The sequence below is a fragment of the Branchiostoma lanceolatum genome, chromosome 3, assembly GCF_035083965.1.
Source record: "Branchiostoma lanceolatum isolate klBraLanc5 chromosome 3, klBraLanc5.hap2, whole genome shotgun sequence".
Taxonomy (NCBI): Eukaryota; Metazoa; Chordata; class Leptocardii; order Amphioxiformes; family Branchiostomatidae; genus Branchiostoma; species Branchiostoma lanceolatum.
This window is the reverse complement of record NC_089724.1, coordinates 11,276,434-11,301,277: the sequence shown is the minus strand read 5'-3', so window position 1 is coordinate 11,301,277 and position 24,844 is coordinate 11,276,434. Positions and strand designations below refer to the sequence as shown.

The 24,844-nt window shown below is 45.4% G+C and overlaps 1 protein-coding gene across 1 annotated transcript; it reads right to left on the bottom strand.

Annotated features, from left to right (window-relative positions):
- Positions 1–4: 4 nt before the first annotated feature.
- Positions 5–24,681, bottom strand: LOC136430240 (uncharacterized). Its single transcript, XM_066420678.1, has 6 exons — positions 23,335–24,681; positions 16,418–16,539; positions 14,452–14,546; positions 2,524–2,678; positions 1,084–1,228; positions 5–753 (listed from the first exon to the last, which is right to left on the bottom strand). Exons 1-6 carry the CDS (start codon positions 24,364–24,366, stop codon positions 644–646), a joined length of 1,659 nt encoding a protein of 552 aa, XP_066276775.1. The 5' UTR covers positions 24,367–24,681; the 3' UTR covers positions 5–643.
- Positions 24,682–24,844: the final 163 nt, after the last annotated feature.

Sequence of the window (24,844 nt, the reverse complement as noted above, 5' to 3'; positions counted from 1 at the left end):
TATGTTTAGGTAACATCTCATAAGTTTTATTCCTCTGGTGAATGTATAATGTCAATAGATACAGAAACACAATATCCTGCCACAAATGGGTGATGATATCTGGGTACGAGAGCAATGGGAAATATCGGTAAGTCCATAAAGCTTGGGGACGAGATGGCTATAGATACAACACGTGATTAATATGATTAGTCGTCGATCCTGTGTTTTCCATGAACTTTTCCTGCATAGAGTTATGTTCTAGAGCAACAAGCAAAACCGTCAAGAGAAAAAGTTATTTCATGTAACGAGAAACAGCATGTAAATAAATGGCTTACACATACTTTCTGGCTTATATACAAATAGAGTAAGTACGATTGTAACGACTTATTTCACTATGTTTAGTGACGTCTCCGACATAAGTTTGAAGCACCATGGACATAGCACCATGGAACGTGTAAAATTACACAAAGATTTCCAATCAAACCCTCTCTGGCGTGTTGGCAATAATTGTAATCTTTAAATCTATTCCCAATGTCGACATCTCTGAAGTTCTTTTCTCTGTCGTTTTTCTTCTCGAGTAATTCCCCCATTGCAACCATACAGTGCTAGCTGGCTCGCTGACATTTCCTCGTGACAAACAGCGCCGCGTCTTGTCGTGGCTGTCTCACGGTATGGGCATGCCGCACTCGTACCACCTCCCGAAGAACTTGCCGGTTCCGTCGTACCCTATCGGTCCGTACTTCGGGTCCTCCCCTCGGTACCGCCGCCAGAAACCTGGGGAGTAGATGTAACAAAAATATTACAGTCGACGGGGAGATGTCCAGCTCAGTTTGGCAGTTGTTTGAGATGGGCGTGACTGATATTTTTTACCTGTCACAAAATAGAAAGCTGTATGTCCTCAATACAAAATCTGTCCGTTAAATATACGAACTAACATATGTATGAATAAAAATTTTGGGCCCTTCCAACATCTTTCATCAGTGAATTTTATTATCGTAATCCAGTGATATAGATTGAATCAAAATTCTATTCTTCCATTTCCTGGATGACTAATATTCACAAACGGAGCATGTGTATGGCCGTTATTTTCATACCGATGCTTACCTGTGGCCTGCTTACAGTAGGAGTAATACGGGTCTATGGCCGAGGCATCCCGGGTGGAGCCCAGGAACTCGCAGTGGTCCTGCCCCTGTCCTACCCGGTCTGCCACGTTACGGAACAGACCCGTCAGCGAGTCGCTCAGGAAGATCTGGGAAGGAAAGATGCAGCCATGGTCGTACTTGTTTGTGTGTACTTTTTTCACATTTTTAGTCAAACGTACATAAGGCCACAGCAAGTAAATTTTATGGATGACATCCTCCACAGACTCCAAAAATAATGAGATAGGGCGAAAAAAAGCAAGGCGGGCAAAAAAACAAGATTCCTATACTTTCAAATTTTGAGATCATAAATCTTGTTAAACAAGAATTGAGGCGACAAAATATGATATCTTGACCAACAGATCTTTTATTCCTGCATTCAACCAATGAGGTTTCATATATGATATAAAACCTCTTGATTCAACAGTAAACATGTCATTGTAGATGTGTATACATCTCAATAGACTAACTACAACAAATACAGAAAAGAGCTTGTCGTACCATCATCTGAAGCAACTACACTGGATATTCATATGCGATGAAACACCTTGTGTATACAGCTCAATTAACTAGAACCAATGACATTATATAATGTCCTTGCTAGAACAAACGCAGAAAACAGCTTGTCATACCCTCATGGGCAGGAACTACACTGGGTATTCATATGCAATGAAACACCTTAGACTGTCAACGTTTACGACATATTTGCCATTTTTTGGCATGTTGACTACCGTCGGAGGGCAATGAAATTTCTTGTTTTTTATTTCGAAATCAGGCGAAAATTGATGAGCGCGCTGATGTCATCCATAAAAATTACTTGCTATGGCCTAAGTACACATTTACAATTCCACAGATATACACAGCGTATCGTTACAGGGGCCACTGGCTTTTTTGGCTAAGGTGCGCTCCCTAGTTACATATACGTACAGGGGCCATTCCCACTTACTTTTTTGGATAGGGTGTGTTGTTGTTTGTGTGTACTTGTTGGTAGCTGATATGCGCGTTGTGTAATCATCCAACACTTTTAGGTATAGTCTTAGCAGCAATATTACATTTTTCCTTTATCAAAAAGCTCTTCCTTTATAGTAACCGTTTATAGTAGTCATTGGAATTTGGTGCAAATGGGGAAAACATTACTTGCAATCAATTGAATTCCACGTGTAATTTGTTATGTTTGGTTGGCTCAACATTAAAAAGTAGTCTACACCTCCAAATACTTCAAGTTCAAGGAAAGAAACAGTTAAGTTCTTAATTCAAACCAGGTACAACTGGGCTGGCCATAGGAGGTTTCACTTACAGTTGAAACGCTCGTGAATCAACGGTGAATTAAAACCACAGGAGGTTTCTTTATGGAACAGTTGGAAAACAACGTCAAAATAGATAAACTTGACGAAATATTGAATACCTTGTAGCGTGTGGGCGTACACAGGACGACGCCTACATATTTTCCGACGTCATACTTGGTTCGTTTGACGTACTGGTCGCCATGGCAACTGTTACAGGTGTCGTCATACTGGAACTTGTAGGCTGTCCAATAGCTTTCGTCAACCGGCGGCGGATCTGCAGATTGAAAACGACAAATACGTTCATTTTCCACAAGACAAGCGCCAGAGAAAGGCCCCAAGTGCAGGTTGATAAAACCCCCATGGTCTCAACAAGTCCGTTTTATGTAGCGTTTACGAGTCCAGGGAAAACGCCAAAGGAGAAAAAACGATTTCATAAAATGTGTCTTGTCATTTAAAGGCATGTGAAGGTCATGGGCAGGCATCGACCGCTAAACTGTACAGAAGCTCAACAAAGTTTGACCTCTGCCCTAGTATTCAAAATATAGGCATATGATCTTTCATAGCAAACTGTAGGGTTAATAGGGGAGATTCCGCAGTAAATAATCACACGCACTCAAACCACGTACAGTTTCCATTGACGTCAGGAGTTCAGAAAACAGCAGGCATTTGACCGTGCCTCTCCGTGATTCTCGGTGTAGGTTTGGCGAGAGCATCTTGTATTTGCTCCATATGCGATGATCTGTGGCCAGACAACCCCGTTTACGTTAAGCACCTTATAAGATCTTACAATGACGAACTCTCTGGCTAGCTTCCTGAGGCATGCCGTGTGGCAGGTATAATACTGGTTTTCCGTGACACCACACTGGCAGCAGTGTAAAGCTTTCCGTCTGTGTTGATTAGACATTCCAGCTGCCCTGTCCTTGTTCTAAGCTTACGAGCTAGATGAGATTATGGTTACCGCTTGTTTGTGCAGTATAATCCCTCGCCTGGTGGGGCGCTACGTACACACCCTCACTCGGTATGAGGGCGAACGAGAGAATAAAAACGTTCAAAAACAGGACAATTGAGCTTTTAATTAATAGTCGATAATCAAAAGGTATGCATATATATTTCACGGACCATTGTAGTGTGCACGCGCTTGCCTCTAAAGACTGTGACAGGAAGATTTTCTACTTTATCTTATCAACATCATGTGAGTGAAGGTATGATGAGTGATGTGGAGCTTTCACTAAAACTGATACCACAACGGGGACTCGGTGCCGGTATAGTTTAAGTGCAGAGGTCCCGGGTTCTTGGATGTGGTAATCCCGAGGTAGAGATGGAGACTTTATTGTTATTCCAGACCGTGCTACTGTCAGACTCCGGGTCCGAGTGGGTAGGTTCGTCCGTTGTCCTTAGATACCTCATGGGCTTGACGAGGCTTATTCACTCCTGAAGTAATGAAACAACAACCCCGACACGCACGCATTCTGTCACGTTTCAAGTGCCGTTTAGTAGACTTCTAGCGACCCTGACCAGTCCACGGAGCCTGGTAGAGAGTCCCTTAGTGTTAAAGTCAAATTGTCCGACTTCCATGTCCTATTTGTTGGAGAGTATAGTAATTCTCAGATTGTCCGCCTATGTCTCCAATAAATCATGTTACCATCACATGTACGTGTCATGTGTGTATTCACAACTATACGTGTTCTATCCACTTCACGTCATGATGAGTAGGTGGCACATCAGTACTGGTGCCTTTTGGATCCTCACATGCACCAAGAGGTCCCGACGGATTGTCCGTGCATGATGACCGAGTTAAGCCCCCCCTCTCACTTGACCCGCGGCGTCGTTGCGGCCGATCGAATTGACAAAGCACTCAACGAATTTCATCGACAAAAAACGAATCTTTTTTAGCTTTGTGTTTTGTTTTTGTGTGTCTTTTTGGCCATACTTGTACGTTTTGAATGATATTCCCATGATAAAGTCAAGGGTAACACAAATCCAGTTAAGGACGCAGCGACGCCGCCAGCGTGCCGCGGGTCCAGTGAGAGGGGGCCCGGGCTTTAGTGTGGATCTGGAGCCAGCCAGCCGGGAAGCCGTGTGAGGAAAAGGTCGTGTGCGAAGTCTGATGCCCGCGAGGAATGTCGAACTGTGGTGCACTCCGCAAATACGTCTGACCGACTGAACCAGAAACAAACGGATCACAGCCCGACATCCGTCCGACTGGGCCAAACAGTCGGGATCCAGACTAACATGTGCACTTCTCCTCATCAGTTCAGGTTGGGAGAACCTCTTCTGCATATAGTGTCTATCGACAGTAGGGATACACTGACGGAGATGGTAAAATAAATTTGATGGGGAGTCGAAAAATAGTTTTACATGTAAGTGAATGGTGAAAGAAAGAGGATAAACATAAAATGAAACTATATTGCAATAACCACTGACAAAGCGTTTTCATCCCTGAGCCATGAAAGCCCTCCTGGTCCGGTCCATAAAGCACCGGTTGACACATAGCCTTGATCTCTCGGTGATGTACACAACATAGAAGTACGGATCATTTTGATTAAAAACAAAAACGACCCCTTTTAAAAATCGCTGAATTTGTGCCAATTTTAATTCGGGCGAGAGTTGCCAATCGGTTGGGTCTAGAGAGACTCGGCAGTCTGCTACTTGAGGTCAGGATGGTTGAGAACTTGAGAGTTGGGAGTAAGTCATCTACTGGTTGGGAAATGGTTGGGGCATGGTCGGACTTTTTTGGTTGGCGCGAAAGATAGGCGTGGCCTAAATCTTGTCAGACTGCTCCCAACCTACCAACAACCTTGGCTGGCTAGTGGTCGTGGGAAGGTCCTGAAAGTATAACCGGGGCTTAAATAACGTAATAATCTCGGGTCATACAACAACTGCCCAAACAATCATCGTCAGCAAGAATCAGTGGTACTTCCAGACCGAGCCCTGCCTCTCAGAGATGCAATCCGCCCGTGTAATAAGGAAAATGAAACCATTTTGAGATTACCCGCTATTTGCTCCACTCTTTTCTGTCCCTGATCGGGAATCAAATGATGTGTAAAATAGGGCAGAGTGGTTTAGAATTTGGGAAGGCTCCGTGACCCGTCTCTACACGGGTGGCAGACAACGCGCTACGTTAAGCCGTTTTGAGCTCTAACAGCCTTGCACATGATTTATCCTAAGAATTCAGGTGTTTATTTGTTAAACATGGCTGCACACTTGCCCCACATCTGTCGCCGCCCCGACATTCCGTGTTTTGACAGATGTCATGCAAACGTATGCTTAAAAAGTAGCGTTTCGGGGATTTGTTTGTAAGTGATCACAAGGAGGTCAGCTCTGCCCGAGGCCCGGGATCGGGTGAAGATGCCAGACATGTAATCTGTCCTGACGGGAGGAATGTAGGAAGGTACAAAGCCGCGAGTCTGATAAATGGGCCGAGGGAAATCCTGGGGAGCGTAAAGGAAAATTGAGACTCCGCTTTAATTTACAAAATTCCTCTAAGTAGGATGTGTGCCAAAGTAAAAGCCGCAACATTCACCTTTAGATCTGAAAGATAGCTGTAAGGACTCACACTTTCATGCGGTATAACGTTACATGCACATTTGTACCAAGACAGATGTACTCTTTTCATAACGTATAACTATCAGGGGCAAAGTGCAGAGCTGTTTCAGGGGCTAGCGAAGAGGTTATGATAACATTATCAGGTGTTCCTTGTCAATTAAATTTCAATTTTGCTTCTTTGATTTGAGTTATATATATATCAATACTAGGTATACATTACGCTTTACCACTGACATTAGAGGATATAGTATCCATACGTGTATACAAAGCCAGATATTACAGATAACAACTAAACTTCTTCTAATTCATCTCCATTATCACCGAATCACGAATCACTGCTTGAGCCGTCGCACCTGTTCCTTTAAGGAGCAGCAATAATTCTCACTGATAAGTCTTGGGGATATAATGTCTTCTTCCGCTACCGTAAACAGGAAATCGGAACTGATCGAATCATTGTAAGGTCTGCTGAGCAATCGCGTTGGTGGAGTCTTTATTTGGCGAAGGTCTGGGTTAGCTTCTCTCGACCCTCGTAAATTGTAACATGATGACAAACGTTCGGAATCATAGACTGTCGATAGCTACTGAGTTGGTCATGATGTGCACACAGCTGCGGTGTTGCCATATAACAATATACCCAATACACCAGACAGACTTCAAGAGGGATCATAACTAAGTAGTTTCCAACAGCAAGCCTTCTTCGCGAAGATTCTGTTCTGTTCGGTGATGGCGAAAACGGTAGCTGTTGCAAGATTTAAAAAATGGTTGCTGTCACAAGTTGGCTGTCAAAAAACGGAAAGCTGTCAAAGTGGTGGTTGTCAGAATAGTGCTTCGCTCTGATCATTCTGTTTCTGTAATACGTATTAGATTTCCAACCCTACTGTGTTTTGCATCATCCCGAATTCTTCTAGAAGCTGTTTGCGTGTCCACATTGACCTTTGACCTTTTTTTGACAGGGCTCCTATGAAATACAACCATGACAACCATGGGCACCAACTCAGACAAATATCGTTGTTGTTGTAACTCTACCCTCGACGAATGAACGCCTTTGGAGTTTGGAGAATATGCTCAGTGGGTATGATGAATGTTTTGAAAGTGAGATAGCATGTTTGATCTACTTCCAAGTTTCCGTTAATAGTGAAGTGTGACATTTGACATCAGTTGTCGCTGATGTGTAATGAAGCGACTCTTGTTTGAACAGGAAGGTCGTGACCTGTCTGCTACAACTGTCCGCCATCTTGGAATCTATTGGTCATGAGTGACGAAGGGCACCGACCGGGGTAGAGGTCATTTCATTGTGTAATCCGTCATGAAAGCGCCAGACCCTGTAAGGGAACTTGGCCATGGGGGAACTGAAGAGGACAAAGTGGATGCGATCTCTTCATTGTGTTTTGGGTAATCTGATCAAATATACTGTTAAGGGGTAAATACATGTAATGGTTATGTAATGTTTCAAGATATTCTTCGGACCACAGTCACCAAACAATGATTGATTGGCATCAGATCAACCTCGGCAATTGAAAATGACTCTACGAGCTTCTCTTCCGGTAAGATAACTCTCGAAATTTAAGAAAGGGGCTATCCAAAAAATAGATAAGAGCAGGTTAGAATTGAGGATGACAGTTATTGCTGCGGATTAAACTTAATGAATACCTGTAGCTGTCTACAGCGTTTGGAAGTGATCATCATGGAAGCCCTTTCCGACATGCTTTGCGTGCAACCTCGTATCTGGAACTGCTATGACTCAAGTGACAACTACACGCGATCTGTCCACACGTCTCCAGTCTGACTTTTTCCACCAAGGAAAGAAATCACTGAAGATGAAGCGATAGGTGCCGTTGCCGATAACATTCCGTATATGGTTGTTACAAAAGAAGCAAATAGGGGAACTCTAGACCTTCCAATGCAACAGTTTCCTGTCCAAGTCTTTACAGATGCTCGTAGCTGTAACGTCTCAGAAGCCTACTGTCGTTAAGAAACGTGCCTGTCTTGTGTGTCCTGACTCGCCCTCGTTTGAAGAATTCGCCTGTTTTGTCCAAATGCCACGTTTTCCTACAGTTCAATACCTATAATGGTAACTGTAACATTCTTAACCTCTGAATTTGAGTATCAAGTTCAGTAGAAAGAATGCCTGTCTTCGCTTTCATGTTCACTTCAATTTTCTCGGTCGTATATACACAGAAGCCCAAAATAGTAGTTATAGAACGCCTACGCAGAATTTTACAATCTACGATAGACAGATGTCCAGACGAACTGTCACTAACAAGCAATGACAATGGTAGCACGGTAAAGGCATAAAGGCCTTTAGGATCCTACACTGGGGTTTGTTTTTGCGAGGATCCCATTTACAAGCGCCGCATAAAAATCATTGAATGATTGAGAAAGGAATCATTTTCGACCGAAATGTGTCAGGAAGTTCTGTGTTATTCAAAATCCTTCCAGTTTTGCCGCATAACCCTTGCACATGTCATGGGGCCTTTCAAGAAATAGCTACCACACGGGCTAGTGGGTAGTGCATGAGCGTATACGTTCGAAAACCACTATTGACTGCCCTGTAACGTACGTATACCATCGTTTGTTCGTTTCAAGGCATCCTCATTTGAAGTGAAGCATGATGCTATTTCAAGTAGCTAGTGGCAGTGCAATGCGGCTTCGCTACGGCTCGCGTTTTTGGCCAAACACAACGGGTCACCATACATGACTGAAATATGGACGACTTGCACGTTACAAAATAATTTACACCAGGCGTTTGTTTTCCTCAAGGGCCACTTTGATACGGAATTTCTACCTCTAACGTTAGAGGCGACATGTAACACATGCCTACTTCATTCCGATGTTCAGCCTACAGGTATTGTAGTCTTGAGACCAACAATTTGTTCAAACAATTCGGTATGGGCACTGAGAAGGCTGCAAGTGTATGTGACTCGGCCTAGTGGCTTTCCCTTGACCCGCTTACTGCAAGTCCTCGTCCAATGCTATAGTTTGCCGGAATCAGAACTATCTGCACAAAATGTGGTAGTAAAACCGTTCAATTATAAAAAGCTTATGGCTATGGTTCGCGGGATTGCTCCCGTAATTGCTGATGCGAATCCCACTCCAAGCCAAATCTATCTACAAGTCACTGGTAAGCTAGCTGACAGACATTCGGACTGAAGTTCCATCTCGTCGACCCTCCCAATCATCCGCAGCAACATTTCAGACATATACTGTCGAGAAGGAGAACGCTGGGTCAAAGACGAACTGAACTTTGTCACTAGACACATGTAAATGTATTACCGCATTTCCTGCCAAACGACGCTTCCTTACAGGTGTGGGGGGACAGAGGTGGTGTGCGTGTGGAATCTTTAGCATCACATAACGTTATCAGACATGTTGATACTGGAGTTTCTTACCCGAGAACTATTCGCAAGTAAATGATAACCGTCAAACTCTGAGCTTGATAGGTTTGGCCTCATCTTTGAAAATCTGGGGGACGAAACGTCCCGCTGAAACTACATTGTGTAGGTGGATTTCTCTGAAGAGCCTTACGTTTTATAGACAGTCTGTTGGGAGGTTTATCATATCGGAGGCCTTGTGTGGGATATCTGATCCCACCAAGTGTTATCAGAGACTGGATTGGCCTTCACATTTTGAAGGTTCCGAACACGCCCACACCTCGGCTGTCTTCGCTTACACCACAGCGCCTTGCGCCGAAATACCGACCTTTCCCGATCGGCACGACCTGCCAGTGCTAGCCCCCCCTTAAACACCTTTAATGTCTCACTCCTGGCAAATGGCACATACCGAAGCACAACTGCTCTAACCGCTTTCAGCTGTCCTGAAATGTTAGCCGTTCCCCTTGACAGATCGTGGAACATGACCCTGGTGGTTCAAGCTGACATGTTTAGCACTTGGCGAAATGATTCTCACGAGGCTTCTTGTCGCAATTGGAAACAGACAACCAGATATCACTCAACGTGGAAAAATTGATTTGACCTATAACGCGACGGCCAAGAACGCTAGAAGGCCGCCTGTCCTGGGCTTTAAACTTCGGTCAAGTCTGTGCAGACTGACGCCCCCCCACCCCCCAAATATACACCTTCCGTGCGCGAGTATGAGGAACATCCTAAATCATTACGTCATAACAGCGGGGGTCTGATACCTTCGTGAATTCCACATTTGTCTATGCCCTCTCAACACTCATGTTGAGATATCACAATCGTAAATTGACAACGCACCTGTTCAAAGTTACCAAGCGCAAACGCGTAATAAAAGTGTCAGCACAATGGATCATTTGTACTTGATTGTGACAGTGACTAATTGATCTTCAGTAAATATTTCCATCCCAGTCCCCTACATACACGACTGTAGCCCACAGGTTTGAAATAACAAACAGAATTGACCCCGTCTGACTGAAGAACTCCAAAAACGCCGGTCTCAGCGTGTGGCGTAATGGATAGGCAGACATGCATTTAGTCAAGGATGGGCATTTGTGTACAATTAACCAGGGAGATGGTACCGCGGGGGTTTTGTCATCGCCGTTCAAGGTTGATGGTTTCTGTGGAGTGAAACCTGTAACTCTGGGGAGCTATGGGCAATTGGAACAGTCTGGACGATGGGTAGGGGGTGTAAGGGCAGTCTAGAGCTACTGATGTCGTCACAAGTGTGTCTGCTCCGTGGTTCGGAACCTGGCACCGCGGCTCGAAAAAAAAGTACTTTTGAGAAGCAGACAAACAAAATGTGATAGCAACGTGCAATTCTATGTAATACACTATTTGCTTCTCAAAAAACGCTTTTCACGAGCATTCAGGACCATTCAGTACCGGCCGGCTGTCGTGTTCACTGTGACGGCCTCGCAGTTTAATTTGATCACCTGGCCGGCGACAGGAATCAAGAGCTGGAAGTACGATTTTTGATGGCTCGATGTTCAATACTATCAAGAGGGTGTACATATGGCGCAAATGTCCATGTTCATTGGATAACACTGTTATTGGTAATGTATAATCAGAACGAAAATTGTATTTTGGTGTTTGTGGTGTCATGAACACTTTAAGCAAGAGTAAATATTTCAATAGAGATGTACCTGCGCAACATTGCAGAGTAACAGATCTCTTGTCAGACAGACATCGCTGAAGGACGTGATGCTCTGAATTGTTCATGTAAGGAAACACCCCCTTGGGTCTTTATAAATGCTTTACGTTCTAATATTTCACTCATCTTCATCAGCTTTCCCACACCTCTATCCCCAGCATCAGGTCAGAAATCCCTGACGCAGTTACCACGGAACACCGCTAAATGCATTTTCCACGGACACCACTGCCCTGTGGGATTCCGCCGCCATCTTTGACCCAGTCTCTCCCTCCGAGGTTATCGCGATCTTGAGAAACCCCGGCGAGGGCTACAAATCCTACCTGTTCGCTACAGGACCGCACCACAGCTCATGATCACAGCTGACCCTTAACCTGACCTAGACCACCAGGAGCGATACAAGCCCGCAGCAAAAACAAACCAGCCGGCCAAATAGGGATGTGCCCCGCAGACAACCCCGACTGTCGTGCCCACCATTAGCGTAACCTAGAATTCCCTCAGCAAACATCCCGCTTAAAAGGTATTTCTCCGGCTTTGCACTAAGCTGCTCTTGATTCGGAGCGCTGGCTGAGCTGCGGCCATAAAAGAAAAAGCGTATTTAGCTGTAAGTGATTTGTAAATTGTGAAGAGTCATTAAGGTTAAATAAGCATCGTTAAAGCAAGTTGACATACGTTCGGTGGATACTCCGCACTTCGGCAAGGGATTAAGTATTCGGGATGCATATGCATTGGCACAAAACATACCTAACATTTGGGTGCAAAACATGTATTCATCTGTAGTCTACACTTTTCATGCACTTTAGTACAGGAACAATTTTTTTCCTGTAAAAGTTAAGGCAGAAATCAAGCAAAATAAGACGTTTTGATGACAGGGGGTTGGTGTAAGTAGCTCATCAAGTACCTCATCAAGTACCTAGTATCTCCCACCAAACACTGGCCAGCGCTAGCTGTTTGGCGAGTAGCTCAAATCACCAACACAACATCTTTCCATCCTGACCAAATGAATCCAAAGACTGTCAAGCTTACACAAACCAGACAATACTACCAGGGAATGATTTAAAAGCTGAGACTACTTCCGTCGAGAACCAGACAGTTGGTACGATTCAATTGTAATTCCCCTGAACGGCCCAGCTGCCAATGGCTCTTCTCTACCTCGCCGGTAGTGTTGAAATACGAAGTGTATATTCTTCGGCGAGGTACTTGAACTTATCAGGGAACCATCAAGCCGTGAACCACAAAGACTTCTTGGCACAAAACGCGCATAAAAGGAAGAACCGGCAAAGGATATCGCTAATTCAGGGACAGAAGTATATCGTCTACCGAGGTGACGGGTTTTGGGTTACAGAGAACATGCCAACAGTCGGACCCTCCTCGGTGCCACTGTCGTCTTCTTCTCTTCACAGGTTAAGTGTCGTCTACAGAATCGCGAGTCCTTAATGAAAGGCTTTCACGGACCACTAGATGTAGCAAATCAAAGTCTCACAGCTGCAAGGAAACTCGGCTCCCCGACTCCGTTGAGAATGGGAGGACTTCAGTCAGAAGACTGGTACCAGTTCTTGTTCACAGGGCTGCGCCTGCTCGCCCTGCACCGTCAGTCTATCGCACAATCGTAAAATAAACACGCATTCTGCTCAAAGCACCGTCGCACCCAACATCTAATGACTTCTTACACTACTCTTTTCCACATATATGTTTATAAAGACCATGTCAACATCGTTAACGGGGATGGAAACGTTGACGGACTAACAAGAGTCGAAGTTTGAATTGATTGTTAGGTCCCGCTCTCTCTAGACCCAAACGTCCAGGTACCAGAAGAGCCTATCTGAGAATAGGTCTTTAAATTTCATTTGAAGTGTACCTGATAGAAGAACTGAGTCTTTCATACCTAAATGTGCTTTCAGGTCGTCCACATCAGCACCATCGGTATTAAATGCGGACAAAACTGCTGTCTTTATCGTTTCCCCTCGTTTCCTTTTCTTGTTACACCAGGCCTGACTTCCATCAGCAGTTTCACAGTTTGATCAATCCTGACGTTTGAGTCTCCGTATTTCGTCCCCTAACCATCTCTCGGATTCCCTGGGGTACAACAATACCGTTCCTTCAGCGCTTCAGCAATTTGTTTTGTTATTTCATGGCTCTAGTTGGCGGTTGTGCCCGGAAATTCTACAACGCTGTTTGACAGGTTCGTGCCTGGGGTGTTCTGAGCGAATCTAAACTCCGGGTACCTTACGCGTTAGGACCACCCCAACGGAAACATCTTCACCTGAAGGTGATGCTGAGCGTTCCCGCGGGAAAACTACCGGGAGGCTGCGCGCACGTCAGTCAGCGCATGTCACTTACGTGTGGAAATCGGTCGGACTGCTACGGTTGAAAATCAAATAAACAAATGCCGTCGAAAGTTAGGTCAATATTTTGGTTGGAAAAAAACGCTGGATCAAAACAGACGCTAGGGTAACTTGGTTCCCGATAGACAACGCCTGGGTACTGTTCTTGGAACAGGACTATCTTGTCTGGAGACATATTGGCCCGTCTTCAATAGGTGAATCATTGTTCATGAATCCACAGAAAGATGTACATGGAATCTTCCATCGCGTCACTGCAACCTTCAAAGTTTTATAACACGAAGGCGAATGAGAGGAGAGTGAGTGAGTGCGTCGGTGAGTGAGTCTATGCGAGCGAGTGAGCGCGTGCGTGAGTGAGTGTATGTGTGAGAGTATGTGCAAGCGTGAGCAAGTGAGTGCGTGCGTGAGTGAGTATATGTGTGAGAGTATGTGTTAGGGTGAGTGAGTGAGTGGGTGAGTGAGTGAGTGCGTGTTATGTGTAGGGGTATGTGCAAGGGTGCGTGCGTGAGACTAGTGACCCCGTTCACACTCATTTTTTTCAATCGCGATTGAAGTATAATCGCGATTGAATCGATTCGATCGCGATTGATTTTTTTCAGTGTGAACGCTCCCGATCGCAATTGGATCGATCCGATCGCGATTGTTTTAAATCCACCTCCGGAGGTAGTTTGGGGAGGATCAATCCAATCCAACCCTATCAAATTTGGAGTGTGAACGCAACTACGATTCATTCCATCGCGATCGGCGGGGATTTCGGCTGGTTCCGGGGTCGGAGGTCATACATTCGGGTACGTGGGGTTATAGTTCCCATCGCGCGGGAAAACAAACCCAAGCCACACACGTCAGATCGCTCTCTTACAACAACAACAACAACTTTTCATCGTCAACAATGCCCAAGAAGAAGGATAAAACTCCGTCAGTAACTTCAGCTGGTGGCAGGTGGCGCGATGAGGAGACCAGACCAGAGTGTGTGTAATGGTGCGTGAGTGAGAGTAAGTGAGTGAAAGTGAGCAAAAGTTCGTAATCAGCTTTTTGTTTCCAGTGTACAAAAATGTCTTCAATATCACTGAAGAACAGAAAAGAATCCGTCCGTACCTTGTATTAGCAGTTTGAAGACAATCTGCGTCAGATTAGCGATCAGCCTTTCTTGGGTTTGAATCTTGGATTCCATTTCTGCAATGCTTTTTTCTCTGCGGAAAAAATGATAATCAAATCATTAAATCACAAATAATTGTGCGACTTATCATGGTTTTCAAATGCAGATTTATTCGTGTTGTTTAAAATTGATGATTCTACCTACATATATCAAGCTAAATAGCCCAAAGATGATAGTATTATCATTGAATGATAAGATATTCTTAAATATGGAATCATTCCACAATTAAGAATGTAAAATAATTATGATGAAGACTGAACATGAATCCCATCCTAAAATGCTCGTTGTCTTGATAGCTCCCTCTACAGTCAACTCAACAATACTGAAATTCTGTTTTCTAAAAAAAGCAGGTAACGTCAACATCTACAGGGGGTCAATGATCTAAACGTCAGAACTTCCAGTCTGGTGTCATTGTTCACTTATCAGACTGATGGACCGGTTTATAAACTCGTGCACGGTGGCCTGCCATCTAGAGATCTGACCGCAATTCAAGATCATTCAAACCACCCATCTGGTGGATTACCACCCGATCCAATCCTGTTACGATAATCCAGTAAGCGAATCTAGAAACCAGGCCATCCGATCCCCAGCTTTGCTAACATGTGTGTGCGCCCACCAACTCCCAAGTAACGTCTGAGAAGTGAGGCAACGATGAAGGTCCCGGAGACCGTGTGAAGTTCGTGGAGCCTGATGAAACACTCCGCGGATCACAAACGTACAGACCATCACTTTCAGGAGGAGTGGCGTTGAGAATAATTGGTAAATTAACCCTGCCGTATGCGGTAATTTTGACCTCTACAGCGCGACAGAAATTGGCCGGTATGTTTGCAGGCTCCGCCGCTGAGTGAGAGCCGGCGTGTCGTGCGGGTCAGGGTTAACACGGAGGGGGCCGGAAGGTCGGCGGGCTGCTATCCGAGCTGATACTGGTTTTAAACTGTTACCATGTGAAGTAGAAAACCGCGGAACGTACGCTTTGCAACACTAAATGTGATCATTGACTTCTGCAGACTACATGATCCGCGCAAATCCACACCCGTACAGTTTCACTTGGTGTGGATTAGATGTGTTGCACCATACCAAACTATAGACACGCATGTCTATTAGGCACTACGCGATGTGTCCTTGACTGTAAAGGTTTCCCATTAACGCCCAGACCCGGGCGGCAGATGCAGACGGATCCCCACGAGCAGCGCGGCAGGGCCCGGCTAGTTCAAGGCGCCGCCGTGTACTGATGAATGACGGGACGGGTAATGCCGTTAGCTGTAATTTGCCTAGTGAATGTTCCGCCTGCGGTTCCTCCTGCCGCACAGGAAACTATCTATCTCCGGTCCGGTCTCTGGGATAGTTACGAGTGGCAATAAACGTCCACCAGGATAGCTGTATTATAGGCACAAACTCGTAAAACCCGACCGGCAGTGCGCTCCGTACCAATTCTGAACCGCCAGGCAGTCCTCCTGGAACCCATCTCGCGGCAACCAAGTCGCGTTGATCGCCAACATAATAAATCGTTGTACTTTATTGCTTTAAACGTCTGCTCTTTTTTGACATATTTCGGCCCATTAAAAAGATGAGGTTAAGGCAGTCGAACTCATTCCAAATGGGTAAGTCGGTTTTGTCAATATGTCTGTCGCAATTTTCACATCTAGTACTTTTCATTTGACCGTTGGCATTCTAACACCCACAACAATCAAAAGTATAAGTTAAATTGAATTTAATTTTATTCCTCCGGTGACATTGTGCAAATTTTAAGATCTATTGTTGTTAATCACAAGGCACAGAAGCCAAAATATGTACATCAGAAATGGAAAACTCATAATTTTCTTTAAAAATTCTGAACAAATATCTAAGAAAACATGAGGTACACCAAGATGTCCGTGTGTGGAGACCCCATGTTAGATGACACACCTGGTGCCCTGTACCGCCTCCCTCCCGTCGTTCATCTTCCGGATCTCGCGGGTGATGTTCTCCAGTTTGGACTGCTGCAGGCTCAGCCTCCGGCTCAAGTTGATCTGGTTTCTCGCCAAATGCTGCAGAAATGAACAACAACCGGGATCGTCAGTACAATCATGGATGATGCGGAATTGACGTACCTTTAAAAGAAGGCAGTTCAGGTAGAAACAAGATATTACCTCCAGAAGCTGTCGGGAGCATACCCAAAATATTACTCTTTCTACAGAAACCGCAATAATATTTTTACAACCGTATGATTATGGAATCTGCCATATCTGTATAAAGATCAACATATGTCCCTACAAAAGTGCAATACACACGTACGTCTGTGTCATTGACTAGTCTTGGATCAGTACAGAACTAGTACTTTTCATCTGTAGATACCAAAAACATTTGCCTACACGTATTTCCGTTGAAATGGTTGTTCCGTAACTCAGTTGCAACGCTCTTGCTATCAGTGGCCCATATGCCATATAGTACTGCCAGTTAGAGTCGGTCGACGTTTACCATCGTCCCATGTGTTCAATGAGAGATCGAAGGATCATCAGTATACTGTGTCTCTCTTTCATTTATATAGCCAAGAATGTTTGTGTTCAAGAGTTGCAAAGATAATGTTTTCCTTAGTAGCTTATCGGGCGGCCAGATGTCGGAAGGAGAGGCGGAGGAGGAGACTGTGCACATCCGCCGAGACGTCCATCTTCAACTCTGTCATCTTTTATCACGTTCTGGCGCAATAGGTCATCACCCCGCTTTCAACAACAGTTAACTAGGTCATGTCGGCCAAAACAAAAAGTGTATGTGAATTCTTTGGCCATGTTTGATTCGTGGGAAGAGGTCAGTTCTACCAGCGATAGTAAGGCCTTTATTCGATACCCTACTTGATCCCCCCAAGCAGGCCGGTACATAACATGTCGACAGGCACTTACTGATCCTTACTGAGCTTACTACATTAAGATGATTGACGGTCATGTTGGCACCTAAAAGTAAAAGTGAATTTCAATTCTTTGGCCATTTTTGATGTGTAGGAAGAGGTCATTTCTACCCTCAGTGATGGCAAGACCATTATTTGATACCCTAGGTGTACTCGAACTCCGTACTCGAAGTAGGCCGATGCATAACAGGCACAAGTGTTGACAGGCACTGACTACGTTAAAAACGGTTTTGGTCAGTCCTAGATTTGCGACGATCAAACACTAATCATTCTTCATACACACTATCAGGCCACATACACACTATCAGGACTGACGAAAGTTCAACTGATGCCATTCTCGTTGATGATGATATATGACGGTTCTACGTGTCGCATCCAGTAGATGATAAGCACCTGGTTACTCACCAACGCCATCTCACAAAGCAATGCCATGATGGCGATCTCACCCGATGTACATATGTCTTTTAAACAGACATTTAACATGTTGCCAGGCAATAAATGGCCTTTGGTGACTCTTAGATCTGCGACGATCAAACACTAATCATTCTTTATTGTTCGGTCTTATCAACCACTTTACACTCCATCAGGACTATGCGTTCAACTGATGTCAATCTCGTTGACGGTTCTACGTGTCGTATCCAAAGATGAGAAGCGCCTGGTAACACACCTACGCCATTTCATTGAGTAGTAATGTCATGAGTCATCATGACATTATTTATTTATTTATTTATTCATCTTTAGGGTGGTCCCTTTAGTTAACAATGTAACTGATTTCCAAGGGAGCCCATAAATTCCTACTTAATTAAATGGCGTAGGGCTTATGATGATGATCTCGATATACATTTGTCTTACCTATAGCCTCCTTATGGGCATTTACTAACATGGAACTGACATTGAAATCATGGAAGCCATGGAAAGATTGGCCGATGACAATGGCAGATTGGCGATGTTGATGCAACGTGGATGAAGATCCGTGTCTTTTCATGCGGCATTTTCATGTCACACAGTCGACGGGCTTCGGCCATATATGTTGATCGCCAGAAGGTCATCGAATTTAAAATCGCCGGAGACTCGAGCGAATTTTTCACCTGAAAATATACTCTGGGCTGGCTCGGGGACCTACGAACATCGGCCGATATCTATTAAAAAGAGCGCACGCAGTTATCGAGAGAACACTGGGCGTATTCCTACCTAAAATGTAACTTAGAGCTTGCAGACCCGTCGGCCAATCGATTTTAAATCTGTGTGTCACAGAGGCATAATGATAAGGTAATTCGCAACATCGCGTTAACATTAGTCCATATCCGGCCTTCTCTGATAGAAAGTTAGCTGCTGAATCAATCAATGGGTGGAAACGTACTCAGCATAGCCAATGGCAGTGGACGTGCCACAGCATTCTCGGCCAAGCAGCGTTTTTGTTGGAGTAGCAGACTAGGAGGGTTTAGTTTTTAATATGTCTGCGATACACACCAAGCTGAGCGAAATGATAAGAGGATAAGAGCTGTACCAAAAGTATCAATGTTCCGCCGTACCACCCCCTAAGCTGTCAGCAGGTACCTATAGATGAGATTGATATGAGTTTGCATATCTGATGTCAGACCTTGACCCAGACACTGCCTCATCAACACCGGCTGGATCGGCAGGGAGCAAGCATCAGGAAGGCCAGCCGGGCTCCGAATACGTTGGGCATTGGCATTCAACAAATTAAAGCAAAAATGCTTACTTAGCGATATTTCCGTTATTATTGCAATACATTGCCTACTTCGAAATATATCGCAAAAAAAAGTGTAGGTACTACTACGTCATTGGAGGCGTACAGTAGGACGCAACGGACCTTTTAAAATGTCATCTTCCAAGTAAAAAAGTCGGACTGACACAGACCAGATTGGATCATCTCTTGCATGACTCCCGTCCATTGGCTTGTTTAGCCCCCCAGTGCGGAGGGGTCGATAGGTTGATAACGGTTGATCAGCTACAGGTGTATACATGTTTAAATCTGTAATCGGCAGTGCGTGCATAGTGGCGACTCCACGCCCAGACACCGCAGAGCGTCACTCACTGGAACCCAAGTGTGACAAATGCATGGCTTAAACAAACGGAAGATAAGCAGCAATTGAGTTGTCCGTATTGTACCACATCCGATCCACTCAACAACCAAGGTTCCACGGTCGCATAACTTTGATTACTTTTGACGTTGGATTGCTTTGATCGAAATTGAGTACCGTGATTGACACCCGGTTGACTGGTGTTGCGGAGAACACAGCGGGTGTGAAATGTGTCTGCCCTGGATGTTGATGCTCTACAGATGGGTGTCTCAATTGTGGTGTGTTCGAGTCTCATTTGTGTCTAGCTAATCACCTCGATTGATATCAGTATCCTTGGATAAACATCACATCGTGTTTTGACACGCTGGACAGTGTTGTTGATAATTGTTCATGATCTTGATAATACCGCCTATATGCCAACTATTGACCAGATTTGTTTCATTTCAAGTCCAACTATTTCGCCGCATGTGGTTCTCATCGTTGTCGACCTTGGATCAGGAGGAGGCGGCGAAACCGAGATTGTCCTCAAATGATTCATATATTCCGTTTCACCCGAAAATGGCAGCAATGTGTGCATGGACGAAGGACAAGACAGGGAGCAGAGCTGGCTACAAGTTATGATGAGCTACTGTCGGGCATTCTTTTAATCAATCTTTTATTCAAAACTATTTCCGTAATTTCCGACCTATTTACAACTGGAAGGAAGGTGATCTAGAGAAAAACAGTTTTGAGGAAAAACAGAACAGCTCGATGCAGCACACTTACGTACACCCAATAGTCTCTTCACATCCAGAAAACTACGAAACGGTGCTTTATGTCTGGTCCTGCTGCTTCTATTCTCTTTGATTGCGGGAACAGAAATGCATTCAAAGGGCTCGGCACATGTCGGTTCCGTCTGAACTAATGGTATATCTAGGTCAACGTGAAAGGGTGTGGATCAGAGGTTCAGATCAGCTGAGCTGCAGAAGGAAATCCTGAAGATGAAGACCTTATCAATCAACCCAGATATTCCTCTTGATCTTGTGGACAAAGTCCGACAAACCCAGATTTACCACCAGGCATCAGCCGTTACTCGATGTTCAGGCCTTCATTATGGGAGATCAAAATGGCGGACAATTCCAATATGGCGCCAAGGTCATATGTGTCATGAAGAATGGTATCTGATATAACATGTGATCTGATCTGTTCGCGCGGGCAGCATCTCTGCTGGTGTAATGTTAACCTTACTGAGGGCGGGGATGGGATATCCTACAGGGTGAGAGATGGCAGATAAGATTGCTCACTCGCAGGGTCAGGCCCGTCGTTGGCCTGCAGGTCGTCAGATTACCGATGACTGTACACCATGATGTAGGTCAAATGAAGGTCATGATGTATACCAAAAATTTCGACCCCTGAAAAGTTATATGGGAGCTCCGTTGAAATTGAGACATTCGTTGTTTGAATTTAATATAAAAGTGATTAAACAAAAAGATATGATCATAAGCGAGCCGAGCCAGTCACACTGGAGCCGGGACTTACTTTCTACGCTCTAACTCTCAGTGTGGGATGTTCTAAGTAGGGCGATTGTCCAAGTGTGTAAATGTATCTGAAACTAACAATCTTCATAGTGTGATTAGGATAATCATGTTCTTGCCAACTTCAACGGACGAATGACCTTTATTCCCAGTCAGTGCTGTAGGGTATCACCCAGACCCCGCGCGGCTCGTCCCCTGACATGGCACACTGTAGGGCTGGCACCTACCCAAGTTGTCTGGCAGTGACTTTTGCACAAGCTGAGTTGAAGCAGGACTTGCAACCGTAACGACCGAACGTTTCACTGTCCATTCAGTCGGAAAGAATTTGGAGGCGCTGAAAGGATGCCGCCGACTAATAACGAGAAAGTGCCAACATTGACTAGTCGCTCACGTTCTCTGAATTCCAACGCTAAGGACCTTCTCCACACCGAGGCTCACTTACGGTCGATCATCAGTAGTCCCGTTGTTTGCAATTTTCCATGAGAAGTGAACATGTTAAGGAACTGTTTTATGGGAAACAGTTTCTTTGTATCCCCCGTAGTTTTACAGGATGAATTTTGGCCACACTGCTGGTCTTTCGTTTCTGTATGAAATTCGTGAGACGCAGATATGATACGCACATATTCTGTAACGATTGGTCAGTACTTAACTACCCAAGGGGACATGTGCGTGTGATAACCAAAATAGACAAATATCAATATCCATACCTGAGAAAGCATTTACCGTACATCGAACGGTCAACTTAGTTGTCGCACGGAAGAATATTCCTGATTGGTCTATTAATTAAAGTAGTTCTTTAATATCCTTTGATCTCATTTCGATATGTGACGGAAAACTGCTGTTTGTTTGATTGTTTGTTTGTTTGTTTGTTTGTTTGTTTGTTTGTTCAGATGCACTTTGCTTTTAGGAATGTTAGATGATTGAGGGTACAAAACGTGTGCCGATGTAAGAGATGGTTGGATGCACCGGGCTCCATACAGACCTCTAACGTACACACCACAGGTCATGTTTTCACGGATATCTCCTACTGGTAAAACATGCAATTCACTGCCAATATAAACATATATAATATGTATCCAACTTTCTAACCGAGTTAACATCATTTCTCTGACATCCATGTCCGCGTGACGAAAGGTAAGGCGTCCCAGGGCTAACTGTTGCTTAAACGTTTTCCAAGGCGTCGGTCCGGAGCTCAAAAGTGTGGTCCCCAAACAAGGGCTCATGCTGTAACTACAGACGTTGTATCAAACGTTCACTTCGACTTTCCCTCCCCTCTATGTTTGGGTCAACCATTTGGTAATTACAGCGCGATCTTCAAATGTTGTAATACAGCAATCCTATCTACACATAGTTCACGGGTCAGAAGGAATGTTAGGAGCGCCACGTGTTTTTCTACACTAGGGTTGATGAGGTTGAACTCCCTCTGAGTGGTTGAGCAGCCGCTAAGCTAAGTGAAAACACCAGGCTGTGTACACATTGGCCTTGACGTTGATATTCAACAGAGCCGTGTTGTTTGAATGCTGCAAGACATTTACAGATCCATACAGTCAACAACGATTTGTATTGGATGAAAATATAACAGTTGCAACGTACATGTTGTGTTCCCAGGCGTTCTTGATACTCGTTCCTAGTCCGGACAGCCTATTTTAATAGCTAGTGGGTTGGTTGCTTGACCATTTGGAAACTGAATCGTATCAACTGGAATGCAGACAGTCGCTGATGTCGTCTGCACAAGACAAGGCGTGCGTTCGTCAGTCCGCTGTCCAGCACAGATCTGTACAGACTCGTCTGGAGGCTGCTCGAGTAGATTTCTTCTTCGCCTAGCATCGTGCTTAGGACTGTTCTATACGACATTTACATAGCCAACCTGTTAACTTATTGTCTTAGACTCTTACTGTGGCTATGCCTTCGTCCTAACTGGACTTCATATTTCTATGCCATTTAGCGACATGCGTGCACTACATACAAACGTCCAAGATGTTTGTCATAAACAGGCACTGATTTACGAAGAGTTTTTGGAATGTCCACCAATATTTATCTGTTTATCCGCTTCTACAGGACATTGCTCCTGTCTGCCTCGTGCACCTTTAAGTTTTTAAGGTTTCCTGACGTGCTACGAGGTCACGCGAGACGAGCAGTTTCTCACCTTAACCACGCCCACGCGGCACGTAGTGAAGAAAAATGATCCCGTCGGAAACATTCCCTCCTAGTGGACGTGTATTAAAGAGGCTTCTGATAGTCACAATAAAGGCGGTTCCTAAACCTACTGTCGTTTATAAAAAAAACACAAAAAGAAACATAAGAGCGCAGGCTGCTTCAAAATTGCCGAAATGTCCAGTCTTAAGAGGCGATGACTTCTGTAACTACACAAACCAAACTCACCTGCATGTCTTCATGTCTGAGCGGAGTAGAAGTCCCGACCCCGTCAGGTTGCCGCTCCGGACTCCTTTCTGAACCTAGTGCGTTCACTTGCTCGAAGAGCTGTAGAATTGTCCCACTCTGGTTATAGACTAAGTTACGAACTTCCATTTGGAATTTGTTGTTTTTGTCTCGCGATTCCCTCATTGTTAGTTTTAACTGCTGAATGAGCGTCTCGTGTGCCGTTAGTACTTTGTCGACTTCTTCTCTGTCCCGTACAAGGCTCCTTATCAAGTCGTCTTGGTTGGTATTCAAACCTTCTATCACTGCCAGTCTGTCCTTCAGTTGTCTAATTTCTATTTCCAGATTACGGAGGTCCTGCGGAGCCTGCTGCGCTACCTGCGGCGTGCTCGGTTTCTCCTCCCGCTGCATCCTCTTCAGGAACTCCGCGGACTTGTTCAGCACGTTCCTCTCCGTCTCCAGGAGTCTCGTGGTCAGCTCGCTGCGGAGCTGGGCGATCTGGGTCTGCATTATCTCCCACCGGCGCGACATGGCCTGTATGTCCTGCTGCCTGATGCCCGTGTCCGCGGCGTTACAGGTCTGTTTCGCTAGGGTTTCTGGCACGATGAAGGTGTAGGCACACTGGCCGGACCCTGGTGCCAGGACCTGCGCTAGAGTCTCTGCGGCCAGGCTGGGGGAGGGCGAGCCGTGGGCAGTCTGTCCCTCCCCCGTGATCGGAACATTAGTTCTGACACTGATAGTTTCTACCTCGGGCAGGTCAGCGCCAAGTCCTTCAGCGGCCCAAGACTTTGTCGCCTTTTCACCTACTGCTTTCTTCAGCCTTTGTGTCTCCTCAATGGCCTTCTGCTTCTCACTGTCGGTAAAGGGAGTCCCCTCCCCCGCCTGCGCCCCCTCCGTAGGCCCGTGGAATTCTCGGCCTGTGAGGGACGCCGCTTTCCCGGCCGCGGGTTCTCCATCGGCGAAGGTCAGCGTTCCGAACAAGCATAAGACCGCTAAGCTAGGAAGCACTTCCCTCCTGATCGCCGTACAGAGCATGCTTGCTTACTGGAGCCTCGCTTCTGGCTCGCAGCTAGCGCCCGAACTGTGTAACCTAAGATAGCGCAGCATCACAAGTACGCTACCGCGGGGGGAAGTCCGTCTGGGCCCGACAAGTCCGCTTTCCTGCCTGCTCTTGGCTGAACTGCCAGGGGCTGTGTCGCCCCGGGAAGCGCCCTGTCAGTGGTCAACTGTGATAAATGTGCCGGTCCTTTCGTGTCAGGATGGCCGCATGCCGGACCCCACATGTGTGTTTATCTTCACCACCTCGGCAGCGAGGCTCTCGTGGGAGACTTCGGAGTTTCGGACTTCACTGTCGGGGGATTCCTGGGACCTCTGACGCAGAGACTTGGGCTCCTTTGGGGTACCCCAGAGCACCGGGTCTCGATCTCATCTATGTAGATGTGGGACAACGAAAGTACGGAAGGGGTAGGGGTGGGGGCGAAGTGAGGAAGACGTAATTGAGGCAATTTTTTTA